At 42.3% G+C, this 19687-nt stretch overlaps 1 protein-coding gene across 1 annotated transcript; it reads right to left on the bottom strand.

Moving 5' to 3' along the window:
- Positions 1-4860: 4860 nt before the first annotated feature.
- Positions 4861-19533, bottom strand: akr7a3 (aldo-keto reductase family 7, member A3 (aflatoxin aldehyde reductase)). Its single transcript, XM_072586451.1, has 7 exons — positions 19246-19533; positions 12995-13182; positions 12323-12427; positions 6524-6620; positions 5978-6077; positions 5715-5844; positions 4861-5449 (listed from the first exon to the last, which is right to left on the bottom strand). Exons 1-7 carry the CDS (start codon positions 19505-19507, stop codon positions 5288-5290), a joined length of 1044 nt encoding a protein of 347 aa, XP_072442552.1. The 5' UTR covers positions 19508-19533; the 3' UTR covers positions 4861-5287.
- Between the last annotated feature and the right edge of the window lie 154 nt (positions 19534-19687).

Below are 19687 nucleotides of genomic sequence, written 5' to 3'. Positions count from 1 at the left end.
GGGTTTGTTGCTGAGAAATCGGTGGATTGTGTTCATTGGGTACCCATTCTTTTTGAATACACAGTGTAGATGATTTTCCTCTGCTCTGCGTAGTTCCTCTGCAACAGTGTGTGTTGGCTCGTTGAAATGTTCTGATGTAGCTTCATTTGTGGGTGTTGGGATGATTGCTTCTGTAGTTCAATTTTTGGTCTGTATATGTTGTTTTTCTATAGGCGCTGGTTTGAAGCTCCCCATTGGCTGTTTGTTCTACTGTGACATCTAGAAATGGCAGTTTGTTATTGTTTTCCTTCTCTTTAGTGAATTTTATGCCAGTAAGGGTATTATTGGTGGTCTTGAAGGCTTCCTCTAATTTGTTTAGTGGTGACAAAGGTGTCATCCACGTAGCAGACCCAGAGTTTGGGTTGGATGGTTGGCAGAGCTATTTGCTCAAGTCTCTGCATTACTACCTCTAAGAACCCTGATATCGGTGATCCCATGGGTGTTCCGTTGGCTTGTCTGTAGGTTTTGTTGTTGAAGGTGAAGTGGGTGGTAAGGCATAGGTCCACTAGCTTGATGATACTGTTCTTGCTGCTTGAAGTTAGTGGTATTTGGCGTATGTGTCTTTGGGTCTTCTAATAGTGTAGTATGTGTTTCCTTGGCCAGGTTAATGTTGATTGAAGTTGATCTTTGTCGTCATTGTCTGCAGGAATAGTGCCAGAAGACTGGAGGACAGCAAATGTTGTTCCCTTGTTCAAGAATGGGAGTAGAGACAACTTTGGTAATTATAGACCAGTGAGCCTTTAGTTCTGGGTAAAGCGTTCGAAAGGGTTATAAGAGAGGATTTATAATCATCTAAAAAGGAATAAGTTGATCGGGATAATCAACATGGTTTTGTGAAGGGTAGGTAGTGCCTCACAAACCTTTTATTGAGTTCTTTTGAGAAGGTGACCAAACATGTGGATGAGGGCAAAATGGTTCATGTGGTGTATCTAGATTTCAGTAAGGCATTTGATAAGGTTCCCCATGGTAGGGTATTGCACAAAATATGGAGACATGGGATTGAGGATGATTTAGCAGTTTGGATCAGAAATTGGTGAGCTGAAAGAAGACTGGGTGATGGTTGATGGGAAATGTTCATCCTGGAGTTCAGTTACCAGTGTGGTACTGCAAGGATCTGTTTTGGATGCACTGCTGTTGGTCATTTTTATAAATGGCCCCGATGAGTGCATAGTAGGATGGTTTGGTAAATTTGTGAATGACACTAAGGTTAGTAGAGTTGTGGATATTGACAAAGGATGTTGTAGGTTACAGAGAGACATAGATAAGCTGCAGAGCTGGGCTGAGAGGTGGCAAATGGAGTTTAATGCAGAAAGGTAAGAGGTGATTCACTTTGGAAGGAGTAACAGGAATGCAGAGAACTGGGCTCATGGTAAGATTCTGGGCAGTGTAGATGAGCAAAGAGATCTCCGTACAGGTACATTGTTCCCTGAAAGTTGCCACCTGGGCTGATAGGGTTGTTAAGAAGGTATATGGTGTGTTTGATTTTATTGGTAGATTGAGTTTCAGAACCATGAGATCATGCAGCTGTACAAAATTCTGGTGCAGCATGTTTTGGAATATTGTAAACAGTTCTGGTCCACCACATTATAGAAAGGAAGTGGAAGCTTTTGGAAAGGAGATTTACTAGGATGTTGCCTGGTATGGAGGGAAGGTCCTACAAGAAAAGGCTGATGGACTTGAAGCAGTTTTCATTAGAAATAAGGTTGAGAGGTAACTTGATTAAAACGAGATAATCAGAGGGTTACATAGGTTGGACAGTGAGCCTTTTGCCTCCGATGGCAATGATTAGCACGAGGGGACATAGCTTTAAATTGAGTGGTGATAGACATTGGACAGATGTCAAAGGCAGTTTCTTTACTCAATAGTAGGGCCATGGAACACACTGCCTGCAACAGATGTCGACGGCAGTTTAAGGGCACTGAAGTGGTCATTGGATAGCCATATGGGTGAGAATGAAATAGTGTAGGTTAGATTGGCTTCAGATTTGTTCCACAGGTTGCCGCAACATCAAGAACCAAGGGCCTGTACTGCACTATAACATGCTCTAATAACCTTGTAAGCCTCCCCAGTTATATCAAACTGCCATAAATCGTAGGTGTACCTCACCCCATGGCCACAGGGGTAATTGGGAAGAACCAATAAATGCCTTTTCAGTGATGTTTGTATTAACCATAGCCACAGGTGAGGTGCTTGAAGTCTGGAGGTTGGTTAATGTGGTGCCACTAAAAAAAGTAAGGTAAGGAAAACCCAGCTAATTATAGACCAGGGTGAGCCTGATATCAGTGGTGGGAAAGTTGTTGGAGGGAATCCTGAGGAACAGGTTTTACATGTATTTGGAAAGGCAAGGACTAATTTGGGATAATCAACTTGTCTCAACTTGAGTTTTTTGCAGAAATTTCTATGAAGAGGATTGATCAGGGCAGAGCAGTGAATGTAAAATATATGGACTTCAGTGAGGTATTCAACAAGGTTCCTCGTGGTAAATTGGTTAGCAAGATTAGATCACCTGGAATAAGGGGGAAATAGCCATTTAGATGCAAAACTGGCATGAAAGTAGAAAAGACAGGGTGGTGGTGGTGGTGGGGGGTTGCTTTTCAGACTGGAGACCTGTAACCAGCAGTGTGCCACAAGGATCAGTGCTCGGGTCTACTGCTTTTTGTCATTATATAAACAATTTGGATGTGAACGTAGGTGTGGTTAGGTTTGTAGATTGCACCAAAATTGGCAGTGTAGTGGCAATATAGAATAGGATCTTGATCAGATGGGCTGAGGAATGGTGAACGGAGTTTAATTTAGATAAATGCAAGATGCTGCACTTTGGAAACGTCAATCAGAGCAGAAATTTTACACTTAACAATAAGGTCCTGGAGAGTGTTGCTGAATAAAGAGACCTTTGGAGTGCATGTTCATAGCCCCTTGAAAGTAGAGTCACAGGTAGAAAGGATAGTGAAGGTGTTTGGTCAGAGTATGGAGTACAGGAGTTGGGAGGACATGTTGTGGCTGTACAGGACATTGGTTAGACCACTGTTGGAATATTGCATGCAATTCTGGGTCCTTCCTATCGGAAAGATGTTGCCAGGGTTGGAGGATTTGAGCTATAGGGAGAGGCTGAAATGCTGGGTCTGTTTTCCCTGGACCGTCGGAGGCTGAGAGGTGACCTTTTATAGAGGTTTACAAAATCATGAGGGGCATGGATAGGATAAATAGACAAGGTCTTTTCCCTGGGGTGGTGGAGTCCAGAATTAGAGGGCATATGTTTAGGGTGAGAGGGGAAAGATGTAAAAGAGACTGAAGAAGCAACCTTTTCACACAGAGGGTGTTGTGTGTATGGAATAAGCTGTCAGAGGAAACTGAGGAGGCTGGGACAATTGCAACATTTAAAAGGCAACTGGATGTATATGAATAGGAAGGGTTTGGAGGGATATGGGCCAAGTGCTAGTAAATAGGACTCTATTAGGTTAGGATATCTGGTAAGCATGGACCAATTGGACTGAAGGGTCTGTTTCTATACTGTACATCTAAGACTCTAAATGGAGTTTAATTTAGATAAGTGAGGTGGTGCATTTTGGAAAAAAATCCGTGAGTGTGCAGGTCCTGCGAAGTAAGGTCTCGGGGAGTATTGTTCAACAGACCTCTGCATACAGTTCAGTTTCTTGAAAGTAGAGTCCAATGTAGACAGGATAGTGAAGAAGGTGTTGGTTTGCTTTCCTTTCCTTTATTGGTCAGAATATTGAGTGGAGGATTTGGGAGGTCATGTTGCAGCTATACAGGACATGGGTTCAACCACTTTTGGAATACTGTATTCAATTCTGGTATCCCTGCTATAGGAAGGATGTTGTGAAACTTGAAAGGATTCAGAAAAGATGTATAAGGATGTTGGAGGGTTTGAGCGATAGGGAGAGGCTGAATAAGCTGGGGCTATTTTCCTTGTAACATCAGAGGCTGAAAAATGACCTTTTAAAAGTTTATAAAATCATGATGGGCATGGATAGAGTTAATAGCCAAGATCTTTGTCCCAGGGTGGGGAATCTAAAACTAGACAGCATAGGTTTAAGGTGAAAGAGGATCTTTAAAAGGAACTTAAGTGGTGACTTTTCCAGGCAGAGGGTGGTGTCTCTATGGAATGAGCTGCCAGCAGAAGAGGTGGTGGTTGGTATAATGACAACATTTAAAAGGAAGGGTACATGAATAGGAAGGATTGAGAGGGATTTGAGCTAAATGCTGGCAAATGGGACTAGATTAATTTAGGATATCTGGTCAGTGTTGATAGGTTCTGTTTCCATGCTGTACAGATTCATGACTCAAAGTACCAAGATTTTTTTTTTAAATTGCAGAGATATCCCATCACACCCTCCATACTATCCCTCTGATAACATTCTCTGTGTGAATTAACAGCCAAGATTATCTGAAATTTTGAAATGCAAATTAAAGTTTGAACCTTGTCTCAATTTGGCATGCTACCACTGAACATGCTAATGTTCTGTAATATATTATTGTGTATTTATCAACATCAGGTAGTACATATTGGTTCTGCACCCAACCTCCCCAAAAACAAGAAATGGTGTATCTTCCCTACACCACTAAAAACATGACCAAAGGAATTTATAACAAAAGTAATGGAATCCTTTGTGAAATGACATCTTTGTTATTTCAGTTGATTTCCCCCTATTGTATTGCTATAAATTATTTAGTTAAGAAAGCTTGTCCTTTAAAAGAAATCTTTTGAACTATAACATGGTGTTGTGTGATTTTTAACTTTGTCCAGCCCAGTCCAACACTGGCACCTCCACATCATAAATGATTTAGGCACTAACATACAAATTATGTATTAGTTTCTTTTATTCTCCATTGGAGACAGATTTGAAATAAACATAATGTTGTACTTTTTCTAACAGCTTTGATTCTATTAAGTGTTCATTTTTGAATTCAATATTTGTGACTGGACTTACTGAAAGTCCTCTTGCCTGTAATCTTGTATCTTGCAAGTGATTTCGTCCAAGGCTGGTCTTCTGTCAGATTTCTTATCATAGAACAGTTACATTGACTACTCATCTGTTATTATTTTCCTATTGCAACTCAGCAACTTTTCACTAGAAAGACAAGGTAGCTGAGCTTTGTTAACATCAGTTACATTAATTATTTCATCCATATCTGAATAAATTTAATAGTAAGGGCTTTGAACTGGGTTCATCAAGAAATTTTTAACTGTTAAGTGTTACTTCAGCACTTCGATTTTGAAGGACGACTCCTATCGAAAGTAATTTGGACAATCGTGTGCCACAAGATTCCAAGCTTCATTAAAAGCCTCAACCACAGGCGGGGCAAGTGGCCCTTCCTCTGAGGCAGCCAGGTTCATCTGAAGCTGTTCCATCGTTGACATTCCAATTATAACTCCATCACCAAGATCCCCCTAGAGTAAACAAACATCAGCTGTAGTAATTGAACAATCTTGTCTCGGGGAATAGAGAAGAATGAGTAGGCTAGAGGCTATTTAATGGAAGAAAATAGTACCAAGCCTACTTATTCAATATCGAATGAAAAAGGTAGATAATGAGTAAGATCATTCCTCCACACTTGGTAAAGCAGTTATCATTGGCCAGGCTGGACCAAGTTATCACCTCAGACTGTAATTTGTAACAACGGTATTTATTTACATTGCAGAATCTGTGCCATACCCGGAGTTTGGAGTGATGATACATCCATCTTAATGCTGCTGCTGTCAAGCTTGGCTTCTCAGAACTGTACGTTGTATCTATTGTTTTCTTCACTAGCTCTAAAGCTCTGAAGTGATGCTCCTTCCAATACCTGAGCAAGTAAAAAATTTGCAGTGAAAGAAAACAGAAAATCAGCCAAAAGGTTAGGTGCCAAACAATCTTTGCTGCTATAGGAGAAGGATAAAATATGAGGACCAACAACCATGCACAGTTTGTGGACTCACCTGTTTCTGTAAGCCTCAGCCCAATTGTTTCCAAAGAACCGGCCTACGGGCTGTTTCTCATTTTTGTCTTCAAATGTATACTTCCCGGTTAGTAACCCTCCTGCACCAACAAGACAAACTTTATGTTCTCTCCATTCCTCAGGACTCTACCCACAAACCCCACCATCCTGAGATCTCTGCAATGCTGTTTATGATTTAGACTGTGCAAAATTCAGTATGGGATCTACGATATTTTAAGATTAGGAATTGACCTAGTTTCTTCCATCCCTTGAAGATATTGACCCTTATTCCTGCATATGATCATCCTACAATGAAGGGGTGAGAGTGAATCAACATGAATCAGGTTTTCTATGAGCCATAAGTTCTCTGATTGTGGTGATAATGATCTGAATCCACACAGGGAACAGTGCAACTCTGCCATTGGACATCAAACAACGTGGAAACCTTTTCTGAATGTTCACAGCTGGATAGTTCAAACGGAATAATTTGTTTTGCTAAATTCTGATACTCATTTTATATTTCATTTTGTTCTGGAATGATACTTACCTGCAAGCGGGTTGTAGCCATAAAATCGCATTCCAAAATGTCGGAGACAGGGAAAGAGCTCGGTCTCCACTTGACGAGTTGTGGCATTGTACATTCCCTACAAAACAAGCAAAATTATTCCAAAGCCATTTGTCCATTTGTGGAAAACATGCATCAAACAAGCAGTCAAGTACTTCTGAAATGTAGTCAATTTCATAATGTATGACCTTAGTTGAAGGGAAAAATTGATCAAAAGAGCATTGACAACATCCAGCTCCTAAAAATAGTACCCAGGGACCACTTATGTCCATGTGGCAGGGCAGACACTGCTCTGGTTTAATGTCTTATCTAAAAGGCAGCACCATTAAAGGAGAAAACTGACCAAGAAATTTTACAGAAGCAAACTTTAATCTGAAAAAAATTCACGGTGCTAAGGAGTATGAGAACAAATTGATCAAAGTGAACAGTTTTAAAGAAGGTCATAAAGGAGTTAAGAGAGAAGCTTAGGGTAAGATTAAAACCGCTGAGAGACGCATGCCAAATAGTGGAATAACATGGATGGCACAAGAGGACAGACATCTCAGTCAATAGAGGAGGAGCAAGTTCATGTCACATGTTCGGATACGACACAGACATAGGAATTTCCAGTAGGAGACATTAATTCATAGAGGCCGTACCCTAGCCTCCAAAGGACAGTGTCCCAATTTTCTAAATAACTACAAAAAATAATAAGTTTACATCACCTTTAAAATCATAAACATAACAAAATGGCAAGGTGGCTATTAGTAACGAAGAAGGTTGTAAGTTACAAAGATATAGATGGATCGGTCAGATGAGCAGATCAGTAGCAAATGCAATTTAACCATGAAAAGTGAGAGCTGGTGCACTTTGAAAGAAGCAACAAGACAAAGCAATACTTAATGAATTGCAGGACACTAGAAAGCTTAGTGAAACCACAGAATCTTGGAATGTTTGTCCACAGATCCCTGAAAGTAGCTGGACAGGTTAATGGGGTAGTTAAGAAAGTCATATAGCATAAGTCTAGGGAGGTTATGCTGGAGCAAACTTTGGTCAGGTCACAACAGGACTACTGTGTGCAGTCTGGTAACAACACTATAGGAACAATAGAACTGCACTGGAGGGGGTGCAGAGAAGATTCACCTGGATTGGAGCATTTTAGCTATGAAGACAGCTTGAATACGTTCAAGTTATTTTCTTTAGAGCAGAGAAGGCTGAAGGGCATAAAATTATGAGGAGAATGAACAAAATGGAGAGGAAGCAGCTGTTCCCCTTAGTTGAAGGGTCAATAACGAGGAAGCATCATTTTAAGGTGAAGGGGCAAGAGGTTTAGACAGGATTTGAGGAAACATTTTGTACCAAGAGTGTGGTGGGATTTGGATGCATCACCTAGGAGAGCATTAGAGACAGAAAACTTCACAACCTTTAAAAAGTACATGGACGAGCACTTGAAATGTGACATTCAAGGGTATGGACCAAGTACTGGAAAGTGGAATTAGTGCAGATTGGTTGGTGCAGATTCAAAGGGCCTCTTGTATGCTGCATCGATCTATGATATGTTTCAAAATACAAAATCTGATACTGAATCACACAAGCAGATATTAAGGCAGGTGTTCAAAAGTTTGGACAAAGAGATAGGGATTAAGAAGCCTCTTAAAAAGGAGGAAAGAGAGATATGGGGGACGTTCAAGAAGCCAAATTGCAGAAGTAAATATCCTTGGGGAAAAGAGAAGGAAAAGACACAAGAAATGTAAACAACATACTGGAACAGATTGTAAACAAGGATTGATAACTAGTTGAACCTTTCCGAAACAAAAAAATCATTGTTGATTAGCAAATATTGGGGTGATGGGTAAACAGAGCTTAGTGCAAGTTAAGGCATCGATGGCAGAGTTTTGGACAATCTCAAGGTTACAGACAGTACAGCATGGGAGGATGATTAGATTGTATTCTCATAGATCAAAAACGCCTAACCATTGAAATCCACATCCTGCGATCAAGTTTGTGAGAAAGCATTCACACAGTTACAAAGCATCCTGCAGCATCAGACCATCCACACAGGAGAGTAACCCTTCAAGTGTAGGGTTTACAATTGAGCTCTTTTGATTCTTCAACTCTTCTGAGGCACCAGAGAGAAACTCTTCTGGGGCAATATTCGTGGCTGGGCTTCACCCACTCATCTGATTTCCTGAACCAAAAATGGATTCACACTGATGCCCAAGCATCCAGGAGTGTGGTGTGTGACAAGCCATTCACAGAGTTTATCTCCAGGTCCATGAACACATTCACACAAGGAAGAAACCCTAACAACGTGAATTCTGTAAGAAAGCCATCACAATGTTGTCAGACCTCTTGGAAACCTCGTGAATGAAGACGATTTTGTCCATTTAACCTCGCTCTCTAGGGGGCCTTGGTGACTTCAGAAAGCTTCTCACATGTCATGATGATCAGAGTATTGTTGATCTCTCAGGTTTCCTCTTCCCACCATGTGTTTTTTACCTTCTGGACTTGTCTTTGAATGTCAGCCATGAGCTGTTGAATTGCTGCATCCTTGAATTGTGTCCTTGGGTTGTTCTGCCTGGCAATGAAGGCTGATTGTTTTTGTTCCAGGAGGTTACATATTTGAGTGTCATATTCATCAAGCCACTCCTGGTAACGATGACGCTCAAACCCAATGATTTGGACAAAGTAGTTTAGTATACTAGACTTTATATTGATCTCAATGCTTGCAAATTGAGATCAATGTGAAAGGATTTTATAGATTGGCCAAGAGTTCCTTGCCACAAGGAACTCTTGGAGTTCCTCTTGTTGGTTGGGCTGTTTTCAGGCTGAGACATTGTTCTTTCTCTTGGACTTGGGTCTTCTGATGTCTCAGTGCTGGGTGGATCTTCATCATTGATCGAACAAGTTGATGATCTGTCCAACACCATCAGACTCCCATGTGGATCAAGTAATTCAGACATTACTTAGAACTTTTTTCTTAGCTTTAGACCACTTCCCATACCTCAGCAGCCAGATCAGTCCCCTCCATGTCAAAACTAAACTGACCATATGTCATTGTTTACTCTGCAACAGAGTTTTGTCCTCTCTCAATCTCTTCAATTCTTTATATCTTTGAATAATGTAAATTTTATTTTCACACATTAACATGTGGTCAGCTAAGTATTTTTCTCCCATATATATTAGAGACTCTGGAAATGTTGAGCACTTCCTCAATGGACAACTCTCTGAAGAGGCCACCATTGACAATGAGATCCAACATGAGAGCAACTGTATCATTTCAGCCTTGTACAAATGACAACAGCAAGGGTTTCACTGTAATAGATCGTCCCAAGTCAATATTAAAGATCAGTCCTACTGACTACATCTGAACATATGAATTGAGAGCAGTAGAAGGCCATTCGGCCCCTCAAGCCAGCTCTACTTTTCGGTAAGAAGATGGCTTATCTGATATTGGCCTCAAATCCAAATGCCTGCCTACCCCAATTACCTTTGACTCCCTTGTTAGTTAAGAATTTATCAATCCCTGCTTTCAAAATATCGAGTGACCCTGCCTCTACTGCTCCCTGGGGAAGAGTTAATTGACCTTCAACACCATTAAAGAAAGGATACCTCCTGATCTCTGATTTAAAACAGAGACCCCATGTTTGAAAACAATGTCCACTAGTTCAAGTAGCTCGCACAAGGAAAAACATCTTACATAAAGAAGGAAGCATATGTCAGGTATAGACAAGATAGAACAAATGAATCCTTAGGTCATAAAGACAGTAGGAGTATACTTAAAAGGGAAATCAGGAGGGCAAAAAGGGTACATGAGATAGCTTTGGCAAACAGAGTTAAGGAGAATTCAAAGGGTTTTTGCAAATACGTTAAGGACAAAAGGGTAAATAAGGAGAGGATAGGGCTCTCAAAAATCAGCAAGGCGGCCTTTGTGTGGAGCCGCAGGAGATGGGGGAGATACGAAATGAATATTTTGCATCAGTATTTCCTGTGGAAAGGATATGGAAGATTTAGAATGTAGGGAAACAGATAGTGATATCTTGAAAAATGTCCATATTACAGAGGAGGAAGTGCTGAATGTCTTGAAATGCATAAAAGTGAATAAATCCCCAGGACCTGATCAGGTGTACCCTAGAACTCTGTGGGAAGCTAGGGAAGTGATTGCTGGGCCCCTTGCTGAGATATTTGTATCATCGATAGTCACAGGTGAGGTGCCAGAAGACTGGAGATTGACTAATGTGGTGCCACTGTTTAAGAAGGGTGGTAAGGACAAGCCTGGGAATTGTACATCAATGAACCTGACATTAGTGGTGGGCAGGTTGACGGAGGGAAGCCTGAGGAACAGGATGTACATGTATTCAGAAAGGCAAGGACAAATTAGGGATAGTCAACATGGCTTTGTGCATGGAAAATTGTCTCACACAAACTTGATTGAGTTTTTTGAAGAAGTAACAGAGGATTGATGAGGGCAGAGCAGTGGACGTGATATATATGGACTTCAGTAAGGCGTTTGACAAGGTTCCCCATGACAGAATGGTGAGCAAGGTTAGATCTCATGGAATACAAGGAGAACAAACCATTTGGACGCAGAACTGGCTCCAAGGTAGAAGACAGATGGTTGTGGTGTAGGGTTGTTTTTCAGACTGGAGGCCTGTGACCAGTGGAGTGCCACAAGGATCAGTGCTGGGTCCATTACTTTTCGTCATTTATATAAATGATTTGGATGTGAGCATCAGAGATATAATTAGTAAATTTGCAGATGACATCAAAATTGGAGGTGTAGTGAACAGCGAAGAGGGTTACCTCTGATTACAACAGGATCTTGATCACATGGGCCAATGGGCTGAGAAGTGGCAGATGGAGTTTAATTTAGATAAATGCAAGGTGCTGCTTTTTGGAAAAGCAAATCTTAGCAGGACTTATACACTTAATGGTAAGGTCCGAGGGAATGCTTTTGCAAAAACAGACCTTGGAGTGCAGGTTCATAGTTCTTTGAAAGTGGAGTTGCAGATAGATAGGATAGTGAAGAAGGCGTTTGGTATGCTTTCCTTTATTGGTCAGAGTATTGAGTACAGGAGTTGGGAGATCATGTTGCAGCTGTATTAGACATTGTTTAGGCCACTTTTGGAATATTGCGTGCATTTCTGGTCTCCTTCCTATTGGAAAGATGTTGTGAAACTTGAAAGGGTTCAGAAAAGATTTACAAGGATGTTGCCTGGGTTAGAGGATTTGAGCTATAGGGAGAGATTGAATAGGCAAGAGCTGTTTTCCCTGGGGCGTTGGAAGCTGAGGGGTGACCTTATAGAGGTTTATAAAATTATCAAAGGCATGGATAGGATAAATAGACAAAATCTCTTCCCTGGTGTGGGGGGAGTCCAGAACTAGAGGGCATAGGTTCAGGGTGAGAGGGGAAAAATATAAAAGAGACCTAAGGGGCAACATTTTCACACAGAAGGTGGTAAGTGCATGGAATGAGCTGCTTGGGGAAGTGGTAGAGGCTAGTACAATTGCAACATTTAAAAGGCACCTGGATGGGTATATGAATAGGAAGGGTTCGGAGGGATATGGGCTGGTTCTGGCAGCTGGGACTAGATTGGGTTGGGATACCTGGTTGGCATGGACAAGTTGGACCGAAGGGTCTGTTTCTGTGCTGTACATCTCTATGACTAAATAAATAAATAAAGTAACATTCGAATTAATTGAAAGATAGAAGGGAACACCCAACTGGGTACAACTAAAGGCAAATCTCAGAATTAGATCATCCAGCAAGTCAGATGTTGCCAATCTCATTCTTTGACATACCTGATAAATGGTAGGAAGGACCCATCCATTATGTTTACAGATTGAATACAGCTCTGCCACTTCCCATGCAGCATAGTTTGACAGGCCAAGTTCTTTAAACTTCCCCTAAAACAAAATCCATATTAAAACATTCTGACATTTTCTAAGTTATTTCACAGGCAAGAACATCGAACACAAAAGCCACATCATTATTCTGCAGTGAGGGCAGAATTTCTATTAAAAACATGCAAACTGAAAAACTGCTCAAAGCCTTTTCCATGCAGCAAGTCACTCTGAAAGGCAGTAATATTTAAATATTTCTCTCAAGACCCAATGCTGTTAATCTTTCGCATGCCTTTGAAGGAGGAATATTGGCTATGATACTGGCAGATCTTTTTCATGCTGTTCTCATGCCCTGACGGGATCTTTAATACCCCCTGAGCAACTCACACAGAAGGACAGGACCTGTATTTAGCACCTCATCCTAACAGCTGTACTTCCAATAATTTTGCACTTACTTGGTACTGCATTGCTCAATGTACTATGGCAAGTGAGACTAACTGAATAGTTATTTCACCAAGATGGCAGACCTGATGAGCCAAATACCTCTCACTCCTGTTCTATACTCAAATATTCCTTGCATGTTCCTGATGCCCACATGCTCAGTGTTGAACACTAATATCCACATTGTACCTGTTGATAAAGCTCCTGACAAGCAGCTAGTGTTTCCTCAATTGGTGTCTCATGGTCTGGAGCATGAAGATATAGGATCTCAACACTCTTCCTTTGTAGGCGTTCCAATGATGTTTTAAACTGATTTCTGACACTCTCTGCTTTCAGCGTTTTCCCATCCCATGGATTCACTTTTGTTGCAAACTTTACTTTAAGATAAAGAAAGAAACAAGAATCAGCAGAAAATCAAGGGAGAAAGTTTGACATGTTCAAAATCATGAGTGGCCTGTATCCATAGTGGAAGGATTGAGGATCAACACACAGATTATCAAATGAACCAAAGTGACATAGAGTCATAGTCATAGAGTTGTAAACACAGAAAAAGACCCTTCGGTCCAACTCGTCCATGCCGACCAGACGTCTTAAATTAATCTAGTCCCATTTACCAGCATTTTGCCCATATTCCTCTAAATCCTTCCTATTCATATCCTCATCCAGCTGCCAGGTAGGTAATTGCACCCACCACCACCACTTCCTCTGGCAGCTCATTCCATACACTCTCTGCCTAGAAATGTTACCCCATGGGTCGCTTTTAAATCTTTCCTCTCTCACCTTAAACATATGCCCTCTAGTTTTGGATTCTGCTTCCCTGAGCAAAAGACCTTGGCTATTCACCTTATCTAGGCCTCTCATGATTTTATAAACCTCTCTAAGGTCACCCCTCAGCCTCCAATGCTCCAGAGAAAATAGCCCAACCTATTCAGCCTCTCCCTGTCGCTCAAAGCCTCCAACCCCAGCAACATAGAGTCATAGAGATGTACAGCATGGAAACAGACCCTTCGGTCCAAGCTGTCCACGCCGACCAGATATCCCAATCCAATCTAGTCCCACCTGCCAGACCCGGCCCATATCCCTCCAAACCCTTCCTATTCATATACCCATCTAAATGCCTCTTCAATGTTGCAATTGTACCAGCCTCCACCACTTCCTCTGGCTGCTCATTCCATACACGTATCACCCTCTGCATGAAAAAGTTGCCCCTTAGGTCTCTTTTATATATTTCCCCTCTCACCATAAACCTATGCCCTCTAGTTCTGGACTCCCCGACCCCAGGGAAAAGACTTTGCCTATTTATCCTATCCATGCTCCTCATAAATTTGTAAACCTCAATAAGGTCACCCCTCAGTCTCCGACGCTCCAGGGAAAACAGCCCCAGCCTGTTCAGCCTCTCCCTATAGCTCAAGTCCTCCAACCCTGGCAACATCCTTGTAAATCTTTTCTGAACCCTTTCAAGTTTCACAACATCTTTCCGATAGGAAGGAGACCACAATTGCACGCAATATTCCAACAGTGGCCTAACCAATGTCCTGTACAGCCACAACATGACCTCCCAACTCCTGTAATCAATACTCTGACCAATAAAGGAAAGCATACCAAATGTCTTCTTCACTGCAACTCCACTTTCAAGGAGCTATGAACCTGCACTCCAAGGTCTCTTTGTTCAGCAACACTCCCTAGGACCTTACCATTAAGTGTATAAGTCCTGCTAAGATTTGCTTTCCCAAAATGCAGCACACTGCATTTATCTAAATTAAACTCCATCTGCCACTTCTCAGCCCATTGGCCCATCTGGTCAAGATCATGTTGTAATCTGAGGTAACCCACTTCGCTGTCCACTACACCTCCAATTTTGGTGTCATCTGCAAAGTTACTAATTATATCTCTGATGCTTACATCCAAATAATTTATATAAATGACGAAAGGTAATGGACCCAGCACCGATCCTTGTGGCACTCCACTGGTCACAGACCTCCATTCTGAAAAACAACCCTCCACCACCACCCTCTGTCTTCTACCTTTGAACCAGTTCTGTATCCAAATGGCTAGTTCTCCCTGTATTCCATGAGATCTAACCTTGCTAATCAGTCTTCCATGGGGAACCTTGTCGAACGCCTTACTGAAGTCCATACAGATCACATCTACTGCTCTGCCCTCATCAATCTTCATTGTTCCTTCATCAAAAAACTCAATCAAGTTTGTGAGACATGATTTCCCAAGCACAAAGCTATGTTGACTATCCCGAATCAGACCTTGCCTTTCTCTGTCCCTGTCCCTCAGGATTCCCTCCAACAACTTGCCCACCACCGAGGTCAGGCTCACTGGTCTATAGTTCCCTGGCTTGTCCTTACCACCCTTCTTAAACAGTGGCACCACGTTTGCCAACCTCCAGTCTTCCCGCACCTCACCTGTGACTATCGATGATACAAATATCTCAGCAAGAGGCCCAGCAATCACTTCTCTAGCTTCCCACAGAGTTCTAGGGTACACCTGATCAGGTCCTGGGGATTTATCCACTTTTATGCATTATAAGACATCCAGCACTTCCTCCTCTGTAATCTGGATATTTTGTAAGATGCCACCATCTATTTCCCTACAGTCTATATCTTCCATATCCTTTTCCACAGTAAATACTGATGCAAAATATTCATTTAGTATTTCCTCCATTTTCTGTGGCTCTACACAAAGGCCGCCTTGCTGATCTTTGAGGGGCTCTATTCTCTCCCTAGTTACCTTTTTGTCCTTATTATATTTGTAAAACTCCTTTGGATTCTCCTTAATTCTATTTGCCAAAGCTATCTCATGTGCCCGTTTTGCCCTCCTGATTTCCCTCCTAAGTATACTCCTACTTTCTTTATATTCTTCTAAGGATTCACTCAATCTATCCTGTCTATACCTGACATATGCTTCCTTCTTTTTCTTAACCAAACCCTCAATTTCTTTAGTCATCCAGCATTCCCTATAGCTATCAGCCTTCCCTTTCACCCTGACAGGAATATACTTTCTCTGGATTCTTGTTATCTCATTTCTGAAGGCTTCCCATTTTCCAGCCGTCCCTTTACCTGCGAACATCTGCCTCCAATCAGCTTTTGAAAGTTCTTGCCTAATACCCTCAAAATTGGCCTTTCTCCAATTTAGAACTTCAACTTTTAGATCCGGTCTATTCTTTTCCATCACTATTTTAAAACAAATGGAATTATGGTCGCTGGCCCCAAAGTGCTCCCCCACTGACACCTCAGTCACCTGCTCTGCCTTATTTCCCAAGAGTAGGTCAAGTTTTGCACCTTCTCTAGTAGGTACATCCATATACTGAATCAGAAAATTGTTTTGTACACACTTAAGAAATTCCTCTCCATCTAAACCTTTAACACTATGGCAGTCCCAGTTGATGTTTGAAAAGTTAAAATCTCCTACCATAACCACCATATTATTCTTACAGATAGCTAAGATCTCCTTACAAGTTTGTTTCTCAATTTCCCTCTGACTATTGGGGGTCTATAATACAATCCCAATAATGTGATCATCCCTTTCTTATTTCTCAGTTCCACCCAAATAACTTCCCTGGATGTATTTCCAGGAATATCCTCCCTGAGCACAGCCATAATGCTATCCCTTATCAAAAATGCCACTTCCCCTCCTGTTTTACCTCCCTTTCTATCCTTCCTGTAGCATTTGTATCCTTGGAACATTCAGCTGCCAGTCCCGCCCATCCCTGAACCATGTTTCCGTAATTGCTATGATATCCCAGTCCCATGTTCCTAACCATGCCGAGTTCATCTGCCTTCCCTGTTAGGCCCCTTGCATTGAAATAAATGCAGTTTAATTTATTAGTCCTACCTTGTCCCTGCCTGCCCTGACTGTTTGATTCACTTCTGTTCTCAGCTGTACCCAGTCTCAGATCGATCTCTTTCCTCACTATCTCCCTGGGTCCCACCTCCCCACCTAACTAGTTCAAATCCTCCCAAGCAGTTCTAGCAAATTTCCCTGCCAGTATATTAGTCCCTTTCTGATTTAGGTGTAATCCGTCCTTCTTGTACAGGTCACTTCTACCCCAAAAGAGATTCCAATTATCCAAAAACGTGAATCCTTCTCCCATACACCAGCTCCTCAGCCATGCATTCCTCTGCTCTATCCTCCTATTCCTGCCCTCACTAGCTCATAGCACTGGGAGTAATCCAGATATTACTACCCTTGAGGACCTCCTTTTTAAATTTCTGCCTAACTCTCTGTAATCTCCCTTCAGAGTCTCAACCTTTTCCCTTCCAATGTTGTTGGTTCCAATGTGGACAATGACCTCCTACTGGCTCCTCTCCCCCGTGAGAACATTCTGCACCCTCTCTGAGGCATCCTTGATCCTGGCACCAGGGAAACAACACACCATTCTGCTTTTTCTCTGCTGGCCACAGAAACGTCTGTCTGTACCTCGGACTACAGAATTCCCTAACACAATTGATCTCTTGGAAGCTGACGTACCCCTCGTTGCATTAGAGCCAGTCTCAATACCAGAAATATGGCTGTTTGTGCTACGTTCCCCTGAGAATCCATCACCCCCTACATTTTCCAAAACAGCATACCTGTTTGAAATGGGTATATCCACAAAAGAACCCTGCTCTAGCTGCCTACCTCTCTTACCCTTCCTGGAGTTAACCCATCTGTGACTGTATTGGAGACTTTTCCCCCCTTCCTATAACTGCCATCCATCACAATGTTGCTGTTGCAAATTCCTTATCGCTTCTATATGTCTCTCCAATCGATCCACTCAATCTGATAAGATTTGCATCCAACAGCATTTATGGCAGATATAATCCGCAGTAACCTTAAACTCTCTTTAAACTCCCACATCTGACAAGAAGTACATATCACTGCAAAGGCTTTTTTTGCTCCTTCACAATCTACAGACCCAGAAAATAACACCGTCTTATTCCTCTCCAAACACTACCCCAGGTTAAATTAATAGCTATGGCTTATATTTTAAGTTTAATCAAGAGACTTATCTCCAAAAACATATAATCAAGAGAGAATCCACTGTACCCACTACTGCAGCCTTTCTCTTGGACTGACTTAAAACAACAATTAACTTCTGATTCTGTGCTGTGAACTTCGCCCAACAGTTCCTCCAAGATTAATTGTGAATGTCACTGTTTGTTAATTTTCCCAGATGCACGCCGATGTCCAGCGATACACAAATTCAAACAGCAAAGGCTGTGCAGGTTTTCTCTCTCTCTCTCTCTCTCTCCTGCACTGTCCTCACCATGTGCTTCCTTTGTCTAACCTTCTCCCTTTTAAACTGCTGTTGTTTTGACTTTTTTTTCCAAAGTTCCAAAACAATGCAACAGCATATAAAACAGTAATTGCTGCTCCTGGAATTCGAGGAAATCACCTCCAACACCTAGAATACCTCAAAAAAAAAAGGAGCAGCTCTTACAGCCAGAAATTTTTCCTATCCTCCATCTTGGATTACCCAGAATCCTCTCCATTACCCATCATTATAAATCTTTTCTGAACCCTTTCAAGTTTCACATCATCTTTCCTAAAGCATAGAATATTTAACATGAAAATAAACAACTTTTATTCAGTGAGTAATCTGGACAGCGGTACTGAAAGAACAACTTTCAAAAGAGAAATTGGCTTAGCACCAATGGGACGGCATGGTGGCTCAGTGGTTAGCAGCAGTGCCAGGGACCCGGGTTCGATTCCAGCCTCGAGCGACTGTCTGCATGGAGTTTGCACATTCTCCCAGTGTCTGCGTGGGTTTCTTCCAGGTGCTCCGGTTTCCTCCCAGTCCCAGATGTGCAGGTTAGGTGAATTGGTCATGCTAAATTGCCGATAGAGTTAGGTGCATTAGTTGGGGGAATGGATCTGAGTGGGTTACTCTTCAGAGGGTCAGTGTAGACTAGTTGGGCCGAAGGGCCTGTTTCCACACTGTAGGGAATCTAATTCTAATCTAAATACATGCATGGCTATTTGAAAAGACTGGGGCTGTTGCAGACAGCCTGTCAGGGTTGAACTGGCTATATGTCCTCCCTCTGCTTTGTAAGCATTCTTCGAAAAGGTTTGAAAGCCTGCCCCATGGGTACTCCAGATTCCTCCTACAATCCAAAAATGTGCAAGTCAGGTGAATTGGCCATGCTAACTTGCCCATAGTGTTAGGTGCATTAGTTAGGGGTAAATATATGTTAGGGGAATAGGTCTGGGTGGGTTACTCTTCGGAGAGTCGGTGTGGATTTGTTGGGCTGAAGGGTCTGTTTCCATACTGTAGGGAATCTAATCTAATCAACTCATAACAAAGCTCCTCAAACTCAAACTTCTTCTCCTCTTACGTCTTATTTGGGGCAGAGATAAGCACTTTTTTTTTACGCCGTAAGAGAATGCAGAGATGTGGTGAGTGGGTGGAAAGACAGCGATAGGCCGAACGGTTTACGCCCACTATTCACCTTTCTGTCCGAGGCCCATCGAGCCAATGATCTCCTCCGAGCGCCCGTCCGCGTACATGAACGCGCTGTCCAGCTCGTCGTGCCCATGCTCCATGAACGCGCACACCATTGCTGCGCTTTGCTGTGGATCCACGCGTCGGCCAAACTCCATAGTTCCCAGGATGGTTCTGGGCCGCACCTCGGCAGAGCATGAAGACATGATGCGGAGAGCCAAAGGACCCCCTTTTACCACAGGCCGTGAAGTGGAAATAACATTCAACATGGCCACACCGGGCAAAGTCCACCAAGTATCAGTCAAACGTGATTGGCCGAAGCGACATTAACCCCGCCCGTTTGGGTATGAATACGTCACTGCATCCCACCCACCCACATTGCTCCCCACGCTCAGCTTCTCCAGCATTGCCGGGGTATTTCGCAGAAGTACGTTGTCCTTCCACCACCA

This window comes from Chiloscyllium punctatum, chromosome 16 (genome assembly GCF_047496795.1).
Source record: "Chiloscyllium punctatum isolate Juve2018m chromosome 16, sChiPun1.3, whole genome shotgun sequence".
NCBI lineage: Eukaryota > Metazoa > Chordata > Chondrichthyes > Orectolobiformes > Hemiscylliidae > Chiloscyllium > Chiloscyllium punctatum.
Note: the sequence above shows the minus strand (reverse complement) of the source record. Positions and strands in the feature narration are given on the sequence as shown.